This window comes from Mus caroli, unplaced genomic scaffold (genome assembly GCF_978045245.1).
Source record: "Mus caroli unplaced genomic scaffold, Mus_caroli_1 scaffold_8, whole genome shotgun sequence".
In the NCBI taxonomy this organism is placed as follows: domain Eukaryota; kingdom Metazoa; phylum Chordata; class Mammalia; order Rodentia; family Muridae; genus Mus; species Mus caroli.
The window spans coordinates 138,586,272-138,604,880 of NW_028227263.1; the positions used below are offsets into that span (position 1 = coordinate 138,586,272).

An 18,609-nucleotide genomic window follows, 5' to 3' on the forward strand; every position below is an offset into this window, starting at 1 on the left:
TAGAGAAGCTAGAGAAAGCACCCAAGAAGCTGAAGGGGTCTGCAACCCTATAGGTGGAACAACAATATGAACTAACCAGTACTCCCAGAGCTCATATCTCTAGCTGCCTATGTAGCAGAAGATGGTCTAGTCAGCCATCACTGGGAAGAGAGGTCCCTTGGTATTGCAAACTTTATATGCCCCAGTACAGGGGAATTCCAGGGCCAAGAATCGGGAGTGGGTGGGTAGGGGAGCAGGGCAGAGGGATAGCATTTGGAATGTATATAAAGAAAATAAATAATAAAAAAAACAATAAAGACATCAAACTGTAAAAGAAGAGTGAAGCCACAATTCTATGAAGCCGCAATTACTGTGATACCTAACGACACAAGGACTCAACCAAAAAAGAGAACTTCAATTTCACTTATGAATATCAATGCAAAAATACTCAATAAAATTTTTGCAAACTGAATCCAAGAACACATCAAAACCATTATTCAACACAATCAAGTAGGCTTCATCCTAGGGATGCAAGGTTGGTTTAATATACAAAATTTCATTAACATAATTGACTAGTCAAATTCAAAGAAAAACATCACTTGATCATCTCCTTAGGTGCAGAAAAAGCATTTGACAAAATACAACACCACTTAATGTTAAAAGTTTGGAAAGATTATGACTTCAAGGCCCATACCTAAGCATAATAAAAATAATTTATTACAAACTAACAGCCAATATCAAATTAAATGGAGACATACTTGAAGCAATCCCACTGAAATTGGACACAAGACAAGGATGCCCACTCTCTCCTTATTTATTTATTTTTTTACATCTTTCTATACTGTAAATTTCTAACTTTGATAATGAATTCAAGGCTTTTGTAGTTTCTGAGACAAAGAAAAAAAATCAGTTCTTGTGCGTCAGCAGCAGTGTGTAAGCAGAAATAGAAAACAAGGGTAGACATTCTGATGCAAGAACATGCACCATGGGTGTATTCTAAATTTAAACTTCTTCCAAAAGAAAGAAAGGAAGATCTTTATTTTGTTCCATTGTATAAAAAAAAAATTACAGGTCAAAAACATTCCAATGAGATATGATTTCTTTTTATCTCATTCAGATATGTTTTACAAGAGAGATGTGGCTTTTTGTTTGCACTAAAATTTCAGACAGGCCATTTAAAAACAGTCATACTAAAATGCCTGTCTTATTCCTGTATTCCACACTGGTTTCTTTTTTTTAATTTCTAATAAATATACTGTTATTTATTAAATGCTAATTACTTTTACAGCCTAAATGTGTTCAAATTACCTTGTATTCATTTTTATAAAATATGATTTTAAAGCCGGGCGTGGTGGCACACGCCTTTAATCCCAGCACTTGGGAGGCAGAGGTGGGCAGATTTCTGAGTTCAAGGCCAGCCTGGTCTACAAAGTGAGTTCTAGGACAGCCAGATCTATACAGAGAAGCCCTGTCCTGAAAAATAAATAAATAAATAAATAAATAAATAAATAAATAAATAAATAATGATCTTAATATTTTCAACCTTTAACATTCAACAAACAGAATAATTATTGTAAAATTTGTTTCATTGTTATGTCTCCCTTTTCATTTCTGATTTTATTAATTTGGATACTTTCTCTGTATCCTCTGGTTAGTCTATTAAGGGTTTATCTATCCTGTTGATTTTCTCAAGGAACCAGGTCCTATTTCTGTTGATTCTTTGTATAGTACTTTTTATTTCATTTGGTTGATTTCAGTCCTGAGTTAGGCTATTTCCTGCTATCTACTCCTCTTGGGTGTATTGGCTTCCTTTAGTTCTAGAGTGTGCTGTCAAGCTTCTAGTATAAGCTCTCTTCAGTTTCTTTTTGGAGGCACTTAGAGCTATGAGTTTTCCTCTAACCACTGCTTTCTTTGTGTCCCATAAGTTTTGGTATGATGTGTCTTCATTTTCATTAAACTCAAAACAACCTTTAATTTCTTTCTTTATTTCTTCCTTGACCAATTTATCATTGATTAGAGCATTGTTCAGCTTCCATGTGTATGTGTGCTTTCCATTGTTTTTGTTGATATTTAAGACCAGCCTAAGTCTCTGGTGATCTGATAGGGTGCTAAGGAATACTTCAATCTTCTTGTATCTGTTGAGGCCTGTTTTGTGACAAATTATATGATCAGTTTTGGAGAAGGTACCATTAGGTGCTGAGAAGAAGGTATATTCTTTTGCTTTAGGATGAAATGTTCTACAAATGTACTAGATTCATTTGGTTCATAACTTCTGTAAGTTTCACTCTGTCTCTATTTAGTTTCTGTTTCCATGATCAGTCCATTCCTGAGAGTGGGGTGTTGAAGTCTCCCACTATTATTTATGGGGTGTGATGTGTGCTTTGAGCTTTAGTAAAGTTTCTTTTATGAATGTGGGTGCCCTTGCATTTGGAGCATAGATGTTCAGAATTGAGAGTTCATCTTGGTAGATTTTTTTTCTTGACCAAAATGAAGTGTCCTTCCTTATCTCTTTTGATAACTTTTATTTGAAAGTTGATTTTATTCGATATTCAAATGGCTACTTTAGTTTTTTTCTTGGGACCATTTGCTTGGAAAATTGTTTTCAGAACTTTTACTCGGAGGTAGTGTCTTTGTCACTGACATGGGTTTACTGTATTCAGCAAAATGCTGAGTCCTATTAGCATATTCTGTCTAATAGTCTATGACTTTTGGGGGGAATTGAGTCCACTGATGTTAACAGATATTAAGGAAAAGTGATTATTACTTCCTGTTATTTTTGTTGTTAGAGGTGGAATTATGTTTGTGTGGCTGTCTTCTTTTGAGTTTACTGAAAGATAACTTTCTTGATTTTTCTAGGATGCAGTTTCCCTCCTTGTGTTGGTGTTTTCCATCTACTATCCTTTTTAGGGCTGGGTTTATGGAAAGATATTGTGTAAGTTTGGTTTTGTCAAGAAAAATCTTGCTTGCTCCATCTATGGTAATTGAGAGTTTGGCTAGTTATAGTAGCCTGGACTGGCATTTGTGTTCTCTTAGGGTCTGTATGACATCTGCCTAGTATCTTCTAGCTTTCATAGTCTCTGGTGAGAAGTCTGGTGTAATTCTGATATGTCTGCCTTTATATGTTACTTGACCTTTTTACTTACTGCTTTTAATATTCTTTCTGGGTTTAGTGCATTTGGTGTTTTGTTTTTTTTATTATTATTATGTGATGGGACTCATTTCTTTTCTTGTCCAGTCTATTTAGAGTTTTGTAGGCTTCTTGTATGTTCGTGGGCATCTCTTTCTTTAGGTTAGGGAAGTTTTCTTTTATAATTTTGTTTCTCCTATAATTTTTAGTGACCCTTTAAGTTGGGAATCTTAACTCTCTTCTATACCTATTATCCTTATGTTTTGTCTTCTCATTGTGTCCTGAATTTTCTGTATGTTTTGGCTTTGGAGCTTTATGCATTTTGCAGTTTCTTTGACTGTTGCCCACACTGGTTTCTTAAGCATTCAATAAAGTGGTAAGTATCTTTAAGCACTGCATTAGAATCTCTTAACAGAAGTTTTGCCTTTTTAGGGTTAGTGGAGTGTTAGTGTAGGTCCAGGCAATAATGTTACCCTAAAAGTTTTCTGGGGAAGTTTTAATTGGCTATGTATGAGAAGCCCTTAACCAAGGTCTGAACATCAAGATAACAGAAATTGTTGATGTTTTATGTTTTGTATTAAAGAATACCTTAGGCATATCCAAATCTACTGGTTCAAATATTAATGCATCATAGGTGTGTGTGTGTGTGTGTGTGTGTGTGTGTGTGTGTGTGTGTGTGTATGAATACATGAGTATAAGTAACTGCAATGGCCACAAGTGGACCTCAGATCCTTAGAGTTAAAGTTTCAAGTAGTTATGAAGTATCTGTCACAGGTATTTTGAAGTGAATTTAAGTTCTACAAGAACAGTCTAGGAACTTAACTGCTGGGTCATCTCTGTAACTTTCAGCCTATCTTACCTTCAAAAGATAATGGCAAATACTGAGATCCTGAGAAAGGCTAACTTGACTTTTAGTCCTACTAGCAATCAAGTTAGGTGTTATTCTCTCCTGTTTCCTGATGAAGGTATTTAAAATGCACATTTTATAATTTTATTATTTTTTGAGAATTTAATATTATGTGTTTTGATCATATTCACTCTCTCTCCTTCTTAACACTTCCCAGATCCATCCTTTTTCTCTTTCTACCCAAATTTATGTCATGCCTTGCTCTCCCATCAATGCCAATATGTATTATCCAAGTATTCTTGAACATGTGGTCTTTTACTAGAATGTGGACAGGGACAGTTCTTAAAGATAATTGACCTTCCCAGAAGCTAACAATTACAGATCAACAGAGAGGAGTGGAATTTTCATACCCAATTCCATTCTCCATGCTTGGTTTTAACTTACTTTAGGATTAAATAGACCTTGTGCATGTAAAAAGCACATTTTTATGGAAATCACTCATTTCAAAGATGATGATGAACAACCAGCCTCCTCATATTAAATCTCACACCATGGTGACAGGAAAAAGTGTACACACTGGGTGATGGCACATAACTCTTTTGAATTTGGGAAAAAGAGAGTCAAGTTTTGGCCATACCACCACCTTGATTAAGATCAGAGCAGAACAGCAAAAGAATTCTTCAAAAGATACATTTAAATTGAGATGAAATAGTTGGTTCCAGTCTCAAAAATATACTATACTAAGAAGTGCAACTTCATAGTGAGTTAAAACAAAACTTCTTTCCAAAGTCAACAGGAAGTAGTCATGAATGATTATGGCCCTCTCTTATACATTTATCATCAACAAGGGCTAGAATTGGGATGGGGGGCACTGAGGCCCATATTTTAGACCCCAAAGCAAGGTTCTCTCAGCATCCCTACCTGGCATATCCTGAGCTTTACCTTGAACATTCTAGCCCAGGGGATGGGTTACCCTTCCACCAGTATGATCCAGACATTTTTGGTCTCTGTCTCCCTTCCTCTTCTTCTCTTCTCTCTCAGCTACTTTGTGCCCTTCTCTCTCTCTCTCTCTCTCTCTCTCTCTCTCTCTCTCTCTCTCTCTCTCTGGTGATCTCTCCTGAGAGCAGTTTCCTAATAATCCTGTCTTTAATAAAATCTAATCTGTCTTGAGTGAGTGCATATCACCAGAGGCAGAGAGAATTCACCTAGGGGACAGCACATCTGAAAGTTCTAGAATAAAATGAAAAAAAAAAATCACACTCGCCAGGCGTGGTGGCGCACACCTTTAATCCCAGCACTCGGGAGGCAAAGGCAGGTGGATTTCTGAGTTCGAGGCCAGCCTGGTCTACAAAGTGAGTTCCAGGACAGCCAGGGCTATACAGAGAAACCCTGTCTCGAAAAAAACCAAAAAAAAAAAAAAAAAAAAAAAAACCCAAAAAACAAAAAAATCACACTCAAATGATGCCAAAAAATAATCAACGTCTGGACTGAAAGCAATAAAATAGAAAAACAATACCAACACAAAGAATTAATGAAACAAAATGTTGATTACTTAAGAAAAATCAGGAAATTGGCAAAACATTATCCAATGAACTAAGAGACACAGAAAGAATATCCAAATTAACAAAATTAGAAATTACAAGGGAGACATAATAACAGAGCTTGAGTAAATTCTCTGGATCATAAGGATATAATTTAAAGATCTGTACTCTACCTAGTGTAAAATAAAAAAAAAAAAATAATAATTTGCTCAATACACACCACTTAGCAAATTTATATCAGGATCAGGATGAGATCAAATAACCTCCCCCCCCCCCAAAAAAAAACAAACAAACCAACAAATTAATAACCTGTAAAAAAAAATAACCTGTAAAGAAATATATGCAGGGATTAAAGTTCTCCCAACCATGCAAACAAACAAAGAAAAAACCCAGGGCCACATGGTTTTATCACAGAATTCTACATGGCTTTCAAAGAAGAGCCGAATAATGCCAATAACTCTCAAGTTATTCAACAAATTAAAAATAAAAGGAACACTGATCAGTTTATTTTATAAAGCCAGCTTCCCTGATATCCAGACATTATAAAGATGTAGCAAAGAAAGAGAATTACAAAGCAGTTTTCCTCATAAACATTGACAAAAAATTTCTATAAAATACTTGAATTATGAAAATAATAATCACCATAATCAATTAGACTTCAACCCAGAGATTCAGGGATGGATCAATATATCAAAATTAATAAATGTAATCCACCATATACACAAATGAAAGATTAAAGAAGATACATGATCAACACATTAGAAGCAGAAAATGCATTTGACAAAATCCAACACCCTTTTATAATACAATAAAAATCCTGGAAAGATTAAGATACAAAGATTATATAAAAGTATAACAAAGGCAGTGAACAGGAAGCTCATAACAACATTAACTTAAATGGAAAGAAACACAAAGCAAGTCCATGAAAGTCAGGAACAAATCAACCTTGTTTACTCTTGGCATATCTATTACTGCTCAGTTTCAGCTCCACCAATAAAACAACTGACAGAGATTAAGGAGGTAAATATTAGAAAGGTAAAAGTCAAAATTCAGAGTCTCTTATAACTCATATAAATTATCTGCAATTAGACACAAAATTAACTCAAAAATTATTAGCTCTGCCATATACAAATGCAAAATAAATTGAGAGTAATATCAATGACGTATAAACCTCAGTGAATCAATCTACCTCAAAATCCAGGTATACTATTCTAGGGCATATGAGCACAGGATGCTTCATCCTTACTCATGGACACTTGCTAAAATATGTTCACTGCTACTCTATCCAAAATAGTCAGCAATTGAAAATAGCCTAAATGTTCCTCAAAAGGAAGGTGAATAAAGAATATTTACACAATGTAGTAATATGCAGCTCTTGAAACAATGAGATTGTTAAATTTTCAGACAAGTGATGAAATAAAAAATATCCCAAATGAGGTAACTCAGACCCAGAAAGATAAATCTGGTAAATATTAACATATACCTGGATATGAATTTTAAATAAATAATGTCTAGTCTATAGTCCACAGAAACAGAGAGGGTGGGAATAGAGGAAAGTATTAGGGGAGACACATGTCCCTAGGAGAAAGAAATAGAATAGATTTAGTGAGTAGACTGGAGCCAGGAGGGGGGGGGAGGACATGATTAGGAGGATCAGGTGGGAAATAGGAGAGCAGATGGGTTTGATGAAGGGAATTAGAAGAGAGACATCTAGAATTTAAGGGACTTTGATGGGCAGCATGGAAATCTGTTTCTGTGGAAACTTGCTATATTATCAGAATGCCATCCTAATGAAGTCTCCAAATAATGAGGGAAGAGGAACCGCAACTACCCATCTCATGCCCAAAACAAAATATCCAGTACTCATACTGGATTTTACCCAATTGAGTTGTTGGCCAAAAATGTCCCATGGAAATTCCCAAACATTCAAGGCTATTGTCAGAAAATAGATTACTCTTCACAAATGTACAAATGACCCCATTGATCTAGCCATCACACAAATCACTGAATATTATGAGGTCAAACTGGTGTCTGTGACACTGAAAATTATTCTGCAGGGTACCAAAAGAGAAAAGTGAACATCACACCATGCGCACAACCTGTGATCTATCTATCTGCAAGATGCTAGGGCAATGGGGACATGAACCTCGTAGGAGTAAGCAGGCAATGTCTGATTTGAAGTCTAACACCATGATTTGGAAGTCATACCTGACATTGATTGGTAGAACAAAATCTACAGTCTGTATAAACCAGGGACCTAGACGAAATGCAAATACTACTGATCTATAAGAAGAAAAAATGATACCTAATGATATTCTGCTATGTTCATAGGTCAGTGCCTTTCTCAGCCATGATCACACAGGCTTCATGCTGATATAGGTGAGAGCAAATCCAAAGAACCACTGAACCAGAGTGTGGGAACGTGCACACATGCGCACACACACACACACACACACACACACACACACACACAGAGAGAGAGAGAGAGAGAGAGACAGAGAGAGAGGGAGGTAGAGAGAGTTTGTCATGGAACATACAGGTTTAAATGAGATGTCTTGGAGGTGATGCTCCTTCCGCGGCGCTGCTGGGGTCGGTGGCTGACTGGAAGGAGGCCACGCTGTTCCTGTCAGGCACCCGCCAGGTTCCACAGGAAGGACGGCCAAGGCTCCCGAGTCCTCGAGAAGCCGCCTTGGCGGGTGCTGTTCCTCTGCACTGACCACTTTGCCCGGGAAACGCTGTGGGCGCTGCACGCCGCCAGAGACAGCAAAGAGGAAAAGCTAATTGAGAAACTGGAGGTTGTCACAGTGCCTTCGCTATCCCCCAAAGGACTACCTGTGAAGCAATATGCTATTCAGTCTCAGCTCCCGGTGAACGAGTGGCCCGACGTGGGATCTGGAGAATATGACGTTGGGGTAGTGGCTTCCTTTGGCCGGCTTTTGACGGCATACTGAATGTGCACCCCAGTTGCCTCCCGAGGTGGCGTGGTCCCGCTCTGATAATCCACAGGGTGCTTCATGGAGACACTGTCACTGGTGTAACGATTATGCAAATTAGACCCAAAAGATTTGATATAGGCCCAATTCTCCAGCAGGAAACCATCCCTGTGCCTCCCAAGAGCACATCAAAGGAATTGGAAGCAGTGTTGTCAAAACTTGGCGCCAACATGCTTATCTCAGCTTATCTCAGGAAAAGTTGCCTGAAAGTCTGAACAATGGAAGGCTGCAGCCAGCTGAGGGAGTGACATATGCCCCCAAGGTCTCTGCTGGCACCAGCTGTGTCAAGTGGGAGGAGCAAACCTCAGAGCAAGTACTCAGACTTCACCTTGCCATTGGGGATATAGTCCCACTGCAGACGCTCTGGATGGAGAACACAGTTAAACTTCTGGATCTCGTAGAAGTTAACAACTCCATCCTTGCAGATCTGAAATTAACAGAACACACTTTAAATCCGGGGTCCGTGGTGTACCACAGACCATCACAAATGCTGCTGGTTCACTGTAAGGATGGCTTGATGCGTGGTACCAGAAAAATTCCCACGCTCACCCAAGCCAGTGCAGATTTCAGACTCTCAGACTTCCAACAAAGATGCAGCAGAAAACAAAGTTGTTGCTATGCAACAGTGCATTAAGTAGCTAGAAAGACCACGGACAAGGACCTATTACACACTTGTAATTTATTAAAAGCTTGATTTACAAGCAAGAAGATGACAGTGTGGGAAAAAGAGAAGTGGTTGTCAGGAGGCAAAAGTCTTTCGCTCTCCATTGTGTGTAGCAGTCAAGGGTGAACTTTTCTACTTGAATCACACAAGAAGTTTAAATAAAATTTGTATTTATAATGTTCAGCCTAAAAAAAAAAAAAAAAAAAAAAAGAGAGATGTCTCCTTTAAATTTCTCTACTTAAGGGTCAGGAATCCAGATTCTAGCCGAAGAGACTGGAGGAAGAAAAGATGGAGATGGGGGAGACAGAGGATATCAGGAGACAATCTCCCACTATAAAAAGCTCATATGAACTCAATAAGACTAAATCAGCAATCACCGGGCTTACCTAGTCTCAGAATATGCACTATAACTTTAGTTTCATACTTCTATGGGACTTCTATATGTGGAAATATGACTCCTTGATTCTGCTGCCTTCTTTCAAGGACTTTTTGTTTCTCTGTTAGCTTGTCATGACTAACTTCAATATGATAGTTTTTGTTTATTATCATATATTGTGTATTTATGCTTTTTTGTTTCTCACAGAAGCCTGTTGCTCTTTTCTAATGAGAGATAGAAAGGGAGTTGATCAAGATGAGTGAAGAGGTAGGAAGAAACTGGAAGAGGCAGAGGGAGAGGAAGCTGTATTATGGTTATATTGTATGAGAAAACAATCTATGTTTAATAACAGGGCAAAGAAGAAATACTAATAAACAGTGCCAGGATGACTTAAAAAATCATTCATTTTCTATCAGTTTTGGTACAAGGTGAAAGATCTAAATCAACATTTTGCTCTCAGTGGCTAGGGATAATGCCTTTGTGGAGGATTGTTTCTACAAGATCATGAACAACCAATTAACATTGCTTCTGGCAAAAGTACAAACAAAGGCCCTGGGAATTATTACTTAAGCAGTTTTCTGATACTGGTGTAGGCCAGAACAGCTGTCCTAGGACAAGGGTCACATGAATTACAAGTTTATGACCAGCCATGGTTTTAGTTTGCCTTGCAGTTAAAATGTACTACCCACCAGATGTCTGTGCTGCAATCAGACAGTCAAGAATACTTGATAGCATGAAAGCCACAAGAAGGCAAGCTTTATGGATAGTTGGTTTACTAGCTTCCTTGCACATCATCCACACAAAGGAAAAACTGTAGTAGCTGTAAGTTGAAGAGTACAATGAGACAAATCGAGTAGAGAATGAGTCAACTCATGTCATCAGTCCCTGTAATGGAATACTATCGAAAACCTCATATTCTTGTCACATTTGTCCATTCCTGATGAATGTGTACACAAAGGAAATGAAGTTGAGCCATGTGTGCAAGACCAAGAGAAGGGAAATGGAATAGTTCATGGTCTTGGCAGATTTGTCTTTATGACCCTTCCAAAGGGATTTCGTTGTACTGAAGGTCATTGTCTGGAAGACACTCAAGAGGCAGGTGATACAAATAAACACCCTTTCACCATATATGATTAATCTTAGAAAGACAAGGAATGACTCTCTTAATGTTCTTTATTGACCTATTAGGGTTAAGAGTGAGTAAACAATTGGGCAATAAGAGAATTATGAGATTTTTTTTTCTTAACCAGACCAAACTGAGTCTAGATACAATGGAGTAATGACTCATAAAAACAAAGGGTGCAAAAGTGGGGAAACACAGAGAAGTGAGGTGATTAATATTCATCAGCCACCAACTGTGACCATGAAAAAGAGCTACACAGCCTCTTAAGATGGTGGTGAGAGAACAAAAGGCCAGAAAAGTAGACACCACTGTGAGGATGTTTTGAGTGGCCCTGGACTCTGGGGAATATCGACTGGAACCATGAGTGCTACGGATGTGTTGAACCCTCTTCTTGTGTCTGTACAGAATGACAATCATGGAGACACTTGTAAAGACAGTAAGCACAGAAAAAAAGACTTCAGGGCATACCACCAAAGCTGCATAAATTAAGTCACTGATGTCATCACTCCCTGTATGTGAACAGTACCCAAAATCTCGTGTCCTTGTCACATTTGTGTTATTTCTTTTGATAAATGTGTACAGAAAGAAAATGAAATTAATCAACACGTGCAAGACCCAGAGTAGGGAAGTGCAACTGCCAATGTACTTGGCTGCTTTGGATTTATAATACTTCCAACAAAATTTCTTGGGACTGATGGTCAGGGTTTGGAAAACACTCAAGAAACAGATGGTGCAAATGGACATACTTCGACTAAATCCTTGAATGAACAATAGAAGCTCACATTCTAAATGATTCAAGAACTCCTTCAATCCCCATATTGCCATTGTTTGGGGCACACCTATAGAGAGAAGTATCACCAGATTGGCTGCCAGTAGATTCATTAAAATCAAATCTGTGGGCTTTAATGTACATTCTCTGTAGTAAAGGACTAGATAGTAGAAAATAAGGAAAACATTTCCCAGAATTCCAGTCGCAGTTTGTGATAAGAAAATAATTCTGATTGCCAGATTCCAGAAGTCCATTTTGTGATTCAGCACAGTTTCCTTTACAATATAGCCACTGTATTTTTCTGGTCAAATGAATAATGGCATCTGGTTCTAGACTGTGGTGAATGAGGACACCTTTAATCAATGGAGTCAGTAAGAGGATAAAGTAGAGGATTCTTTATACTTGCAAGTACAAGGCCAACATAGACCACATTAAAAACAACAACAAAACCCTCATGCCAAAATCGTTGAAAGGAGTGATTACTTTCCATGCTTGTTACTGTAGGATTACTCAATATCTGAGAATGTATGTATCAATAAAAGGAGATATGTCAAGTTTTCTAGAATGTGCCACACTCAGGATAATGTGATATTGGCCTATGAGAAAGGAGGAAAAGTGATAGTCAATATTAACAAACAGGACTATTCAGAATATATATAGAAATCAACTTCAGTAAAAACCACAAAACTTAAATAAAGCAATTCTCCATTTTTTGCAACAAAATATTTTCATTCATTTGGGAGTTTCATATACTTTACCCTGATCACATTCATTTTTACACTTCCCATATCCACCACATTGCATTTTAACCTCACCTGAAGGAAAGAAAAAAAAAATGCTGTTCAAATTGTGTTGCTTATATACTCTCTGAAGCATGGTCAGTTTTCCTTAATAAAACAATAGTGTTTTATTCAGATGGATAATTCATCTGAAATCAAGTCATAAGTAATGAGAAATAGCTAACATCACTTAGAATATATCTTTAGTCTTCTGAAGGATCAATGTTTCCTCTGTCTTTTTTCTGCTTGGGTCCTGTTGGATTTAATCTGAAATTTACCCTCTCATTTCTAAATCCTCCATGAACAGACTCACAAAAAAGGACTTACCTCAGTTGTATACAATGAAGGTCAAAATGCCAAAGCTAACTGCATAAAACATGATTCTGTACTACTGCTTGATTGCTTTGATTCCTTATAACAAATTCCAATCAGGATGTAGTTTTTTTCAGGCTTTTTGCCTTTAAAATCTAGATGTAAAATGCATTCTAGCATATTCTGTAAAAAATTTTTGCTCTAGGCAGTCATCAAGCCTGCTAAATACAGGCACTAGATGTGAAGTTTTGTTGAGCACAGTGGCCTTTGAGTTGCCACGAACTTATATTTATCTTCAATAACTAAAAATTATTAAACTCAATAATAAAATTCTTAAATTGTATAATATATTAGAATGATAGTACAAGTGACAAATTAAGAGCTGAAAAGTCGCACACACACACACACTCACTCAGGTCATGGGACTTAGTGAGAAAAGGCTTCTGATTTGATGCAATCTCACAAATTCACACATTCCAAAAATCATGTAGACTAAGAAAAACTTCAACATATACAATAGTTGTTGGGGTTGTGCATTTATAAAAGCCACATACAAGTAAAATGTGGCCCAGTCTCATGAATGTTACTAATGAGTCTACTACATTCAAAAATGAAACAGATCTGATTTGGTTAAAGTTAAAGGGAACTGTTGAGAACTTTATTATATTTTTTTTTCACTCTATCTACTGTGTAGCCTCTCCCTCACCCAGCCTGGAACCTGTCTGCTCAGGGGTGGAGCTTCCTGCTCATTCGTTCTGCCACGCCTACTGCTGGACCATGCCGCTGCTTGGAGACACACACACACACACACACACACACACACACATACACACGTGTTCACCCTGTTACTTGATCCCGAGATTGTTTGGCGGGAAATCGGGTTCCCTCCCCCTTCCTTTATAACTGGATGTCGAAACTAGTAAAATTGGGCTTTAAACAGGATGATCTTGCCTTGGCCTCGTTCCTTCTCCCTCCCCGTCTAGCTTCCTCTCTTTTCAGCTCGAGCTGCCATCCTCAGTTAAACCGTTCACGTTGCAGACTGCTGGTCGGGCCACAACACTACTGTGTTCCACATTATGCTTTACCTGTAAAAATCTCTTGAGAGGGTTACTATTTTTGTTTTATTAGTGCATGTCATGAACAAAAAAGAAAGAAAGGAAATAAGAAAAGAAAGAAATAACAAAAGAAAGACAGGATGCAAGGAGCAAAGAAGGGAGGGAAAGAAGGAAGGAAAGATACATGAAGAAAAATGAGAAGAAAGGAAGGAAAAAGAGAGTGTGGGTAATTTAGCTATGTTTCTGGATGAATGGAGCTGGTAAATGTACTTGAACCTTATGGAATCATAGTATGAGACCATAATCTCAACATACACCCTCCAATACTTGTGAACACTTATGCTTACTGATGTGTGAATCCACTTAAAGATTGTTACAACGGTATCATAAACCCATTCTCTATATGTTTGATGCTCCATCTTACCATGATACACAGGATATATGATATCATTTCAGATATACACTTTCAAAGAGATAACATGTGAAAAACCAATATCATTGGAAGCTTAGTTTTTGTTATTATTCTTGTTGGAGTTTTGTTTGTTTGCTCTATACATGGTCTGTCAATGTTTCCTGGCATTTGCTATATAGACCAAGATTTACTCAAGCTCAGAGAGATCCCCCTGCATCTTCCTCCCAAGTGCCAGCACTAAGAATACAACAACAGGCTTCTAGGGAATATTTTAAAGTTCCCCATATGATGAACATAGCTATAGGAAATGTGAGATCATTTAGGATACACAGAACCCAACATAGGACAAGTAAAAAGTCAACATCCCTGGTATAAATGTTAATTTTCATATAAATGTAGGTTGGAAATTAATACTGTGACTGTACTTCTTTATCCTAGCTAGTTCCCCACTAACGACACAGAAAGACTTAGATTTATTTTAAAGCTTTACCATAATACCTGGGCAGTCATTTGATCTATATTAACCCCCTAAACTAATCTGGTTACCTCCCAGCCAAATTACCCAAGATACTTGCATTTGGGTCCTTCAATGCTTCAACTGAACTCTTATAAAGTACTTACTCTTTGCCGCTCAAACTGAATCTTCTTCCTTCCTCTCTTTCTTTCCCTGTCTCTGTCTCTGTCTCTCTGTCTCTGTGTCTGTCTCTCTGCCCCCCTCTCTCTTTGCCCTAGATAGTAGAAGTCCAGTTCTATTCTCTCTTCTACTCAGCCATTGGATGATCAACATGTATTGACAAGGCAAAGAATATATGGTAAGAATTGAGACAGGATATTCTTCACATAAGCATTTCAATGCCATGTCCAAATTGAAACAAGATCTGAGAACAGAGAAATAAGCATTTGTATAACACAAAGGTAACATTTACTGAGTGCATAAAGTCACTATGCCTATAACTTAGAAGTTTTTTTAAAGTTTTACCTACCTCAAGTTGTTCTTAATGACAGGACATTTACATTTCCAGAGGGATGATTCCAGTGGAACCAACTGGCAACACGTAGGTAGCAAAATTTGCTCACAATTATTGACATTCTAAAAGCTGCTATAACATTTGAGACTCCTTAACCGATAATGATTAAGAACTATGTGCACAATGTGTTTGAGAAGTGTTTATCATCTGCATTCAATGTAGAAAAGAATGTAGGTAAGAAGCAATATTAATAGAAGGAAACAGTAACCAGCATCACCACAGTATGGTACCACTCCTGTGCTCAGATCTGTGAGGTCACTGAGCTCAATCTGGAAATGCCTCTTTATCTTCATAGCCATAGTATTCTGCACTCAAAAGCACAGTGTGGTCATATCTACTGAAATAAAATATCATCACTGGTAAATATTCCCTTCGTTTTATTTTGTTTACAGTTGATTGTCTAATGGTAATATATTTTTAAAAATTATATATTTTCATTGTATGCTTATCAATCTGTACCACTCAAATTCTCTTACCTGATAATAGTGTGAATCTACAGGGAACAAAAAGATGTATACTAGTGCTGCTGTTCCCCTGATTTGATTCATCTCCTGACAGTGAACACAATTCTATGCCACTCAGTGAATGAGACATCAAAAGCTTCCTCTATTGTGCACAGATCTCACAATCATGCCTGATCATGTTCTATCATCATTCAATCCCTTATATTCATTGACATACCCACCAAAAAGACTAGCATGATCCTAGTAATGGCATAGCAAGAAAGTCAGGAATGAATTTAACTTAAATTGGCTCATATGTGTAAATTTCTTCTCCAGACAATATGTTAATTTGCTTCCCTCAATTTCTTTGCTTTGAAAGTTCTCACACTGACCACATCAGACCCATTTTCAGTGACCTCATAAGTCACATTATGAGAGGTACTTTCTTTTCTTGTTCTAAAGACTCTTAAAAGCAGGCAATTCAGATAGAGTGTTCCCTAATTTTCACAGTACACTGAAATGGGCCATGATAAAGATCCATGTCCATATTTAATGTTAGATTGCTCCCTTTCTATGGATAACAGATTAGACTTCATGGTTGTTTTCTTCTGATTCTTATGTACTCTGTTCTCATATATCCTGGATGCTATAAGAAATAGCAGGTGTGATTTTTATTAATTGAGTATATAAATGAACAGCAGTGATAACAATTTATGAATAACTGTTGTCCTCTAAGATTTATACTTTCTTTGACAGTGTTAACTGTCTGACATGGACAGTAGCTTTATTTCCCATGTCAAGGCTAGAATCTAGAAACATAAGGTATAAGGTTTCTGTAAATCCCAAAGCTCTTACTGTCAAAAGTAGAGGGTTGAAGTTCTTGAAAATGATTAGTGTGGTACAAACACGGTCTGTACTCACAAAGTCATGACCATACTCCAGCTTTCTGTGCAAATTGTAATCCTCACTTGACATTTTTTTTCACTTTGTTGGTATTTTATTGCATGCTTTTGGCTTTGGAAAATTTTCATTATGGGAGACAAGAGGCATCACCCAGTAGTAAAGAAAACTTGCTGCTGTTAAAGGGGACCTGGGTTTAGTTTTCAGTACCTATATGGTGGCTCATACTGCCTGTGACTCAAGTTAGAGGGCTGTCCTGCACGATCTTTTGTCCTCTCCAGGGACTGCATTCTCATACTGCATATATATATAAATATATATATATATAAATTTATATATATATAAATATATATAAATAATAAATATATAAATATATAATAAATATATAATAAATATATAATAAATATATAATAAAAAATAAATATATAAATTATATATATAATATATAAATATATATATATTTGCATATATATATTTATATATATATGCAGGCAAAACATTCATGAATATAAAGAAAAAACAAATAAAGAATTAATCTTTCACATGCGTTTTCATTTTCACATAACATCTGATTTCATAGGCAGATGACAAGTACTTATACAACTTTTGAGATAATAATAAAATATAGTGTTCTACTATGATCTTGCCTGAGAAAAAGTTGTCCCATCCCAGTTTCATCTGACAAGGCCTGGTATTTATGGCTTCACAAGAAAAAAAAAAGCATAGTTATCATTTAGGAGTAAAAGCTCTAGTGTTACAGTTGAATTAGTAACACCATTATTTTGTACAAAGCACAACATCAAAAATAAAGTGTGCTGAAATAGCTTTAGATCAAATTATGTTACTAAAATATCTTATTTAAAATTCTATACAAGCTACTTCTTTTTTTTTTTTTTTTTGGTTTTTCGAGACAGGGTTTCTCTTTATAGCTCTGGCTGTCCTTACTTCTTATATTAATGAACCTATTATAATAAAATTGGCAATGCATCCAAATAGAAGAGAAACAAACCTTGGAAATATGTGGAAAGATAAATATTTTCCAAACTGAAATAAAGAACTACATGTGTAGATAAACATAGCTGTGGGGTAGAGCCTTAACTTTCCATGTATATTGCCCTGCATTCCATTAGCAACAACAAAACAGCACTGGAAACCATAATGAGGTTATGATTAACTTTAGAGTATGACTAAACTCAAGATACATTTGATAACATTGCTGTTATATTAAGTCTTCAACTTCAATTCAGTCATCTCTTCGCAATTTAAGAGAGAGGATTCAAACCAGTTATTGTATCAGGGTTCATACAATACAGTTACTGTCTCTATAACTCATAAAATTACTGACAAATTCACATAAAAAATTCATATAAAAATACATTTTGCTCCAGAACATATTCACATCCTGTATCTTCCCATGGTTGTATACTTCTTATATTTTCATACGAATGTTTACTATGTTGTGAATCCAGGATAAGTTCACCTATTATAATAATATCTGCAACATTATTCTACACATAATGTAAGATAACTTGAATTATCACATTGATGTATTACCACAGTCCTTAAACATATTCACAGACAGGCTGCATTTCCCTGGTGTTACCCACAGTCACCCTCAGTGGGGAGCTTATATTATAGTAAGAACCAACAAGGACTGACACAAGTTTAAAAACATTTCTGTCCTTTTCACTCACCTGTTAGCTGTTGAATTATACTTGTGCCTTGTCTATCTGTTCCATAGATGTGTTTATACCCCAGGTTGCCATTATCAGACATGAGGACTTTCACATGCTTTTCTTCTTTGCTGGCTCTACAACAAATTCTGAAATAAAGAATACTCACCTGGCTTCTTACCTCTGCAGAATGTTGGGCTCCGTGTATATATCCTGACTCAGTGTATATAACCAGCACCATGGGAGACACAGACAGTTGAAGCCTAAGAGAAAGGTCTGTGACTCTGTGACTTAACCTCCCTCCAGAATGACAATTTTCATTTCACCTGCAATGACAATAACAGCACTGACTTAGGGAGGCAACATTATTCATGAAACTTTCCCCAGTTGCTAATTAAAAAAGACACTTAAAAGTCTTGAAGAGTTAAAAAGTCTTAAAACTAAAAAGTTTCTCATGGATATCTCTTAAGGGACTATGTGCTTTGAAAAGATGCTAAGTTTTCATGAACCCTGGAGGATGACTGACTAGCTCTCCTGTAGAAGGTTCTAGAAACTTTGAGGTCAGATTGAGAAGTTTAGAAAAATTTG

At 36.7% G+C, this 18,609-nt stretch overlaps 1 protein-coding gene and 1 pseudogene across 17 annotated transcripts; one reads left to right on the plus strand and one right to left on the minus strand.

The window, feature by feature from the left end:
• Nucleotides 1–7,989: 7,989 nt before the first annotated feature.
• Nucleotides 7,990–9,160, plus strand: LOC147003702 (methionyl-tRNA formyltransferase, mitochondrial pseudogene; annotated as a pseudogene).
• LOC147003703 (vomeronasal type-1 receptor 4-like) lies at nucleotides 8,651–18,292 on the minus strand. 17 transcript variants are annotated; one of them, XR_015048029.1, is made up of 6 exons: nucleotides 18,043–18,292; nucleotides 16,996–17,049; nucleotides 13,462–15,152; nucleotides 12,178–12,234; nucleotides 10,217–12,015; nucleotides 8,651–8,914 (listed from the first exon to the last, which is right to left on the minus strand). XR_015048029.1 is itself a non-coding variant. In XM_085842354.1 (6 exons), exon 6 carries the CDS (start codon nucleotides 11,671–11,673, stop codon nucleotides 10,648–10,650), a length of 1,026 nt encoding a protein of 341 aa, XP_085698480.1. In that variant the 5' UTR covers nucleotides 11,674–12,015; nucleotides 12,178–12,234; nucleotides 13,462–13,607; nucleotides 14,961–15,152; nucleotides 16,996–17,049; nucleotides 18,043–18,292; the 3' UTR covers nucleotides 9,180–10,647. The 17 variants fall into 17 exon arrangements, 15 of the variants coding, with proteins under 15 accessions (XP_085698480.1, XP_085698476.1, XP_085698482.1 ...); XR_015048028.1 differs by lacking the exon at nucleotides 8,651–8,914 and adding an exon at nucleotides 9,180–9,751; XM_085842354.1 differs by lacking the exon at nucleotides 8,651–8,914 and having other exon boundaries at nucleotides 9,180–12,015; nucleotides 13,462–13,607; nucleotides 14,961–15,152.
• Nucleotides 18,293–18,609: the final 317 nt, after the last annotated feature.

What these genes read in the sequence shown, in the direction of transcription:
- LOC147003703 (XM_085842357.1), bottom strand. Translation starts at nt 11,673, where the DNA reads ATGGACTTCTGGAATCTGGCAATCAGAATTATTTTCTTATCACAAACT.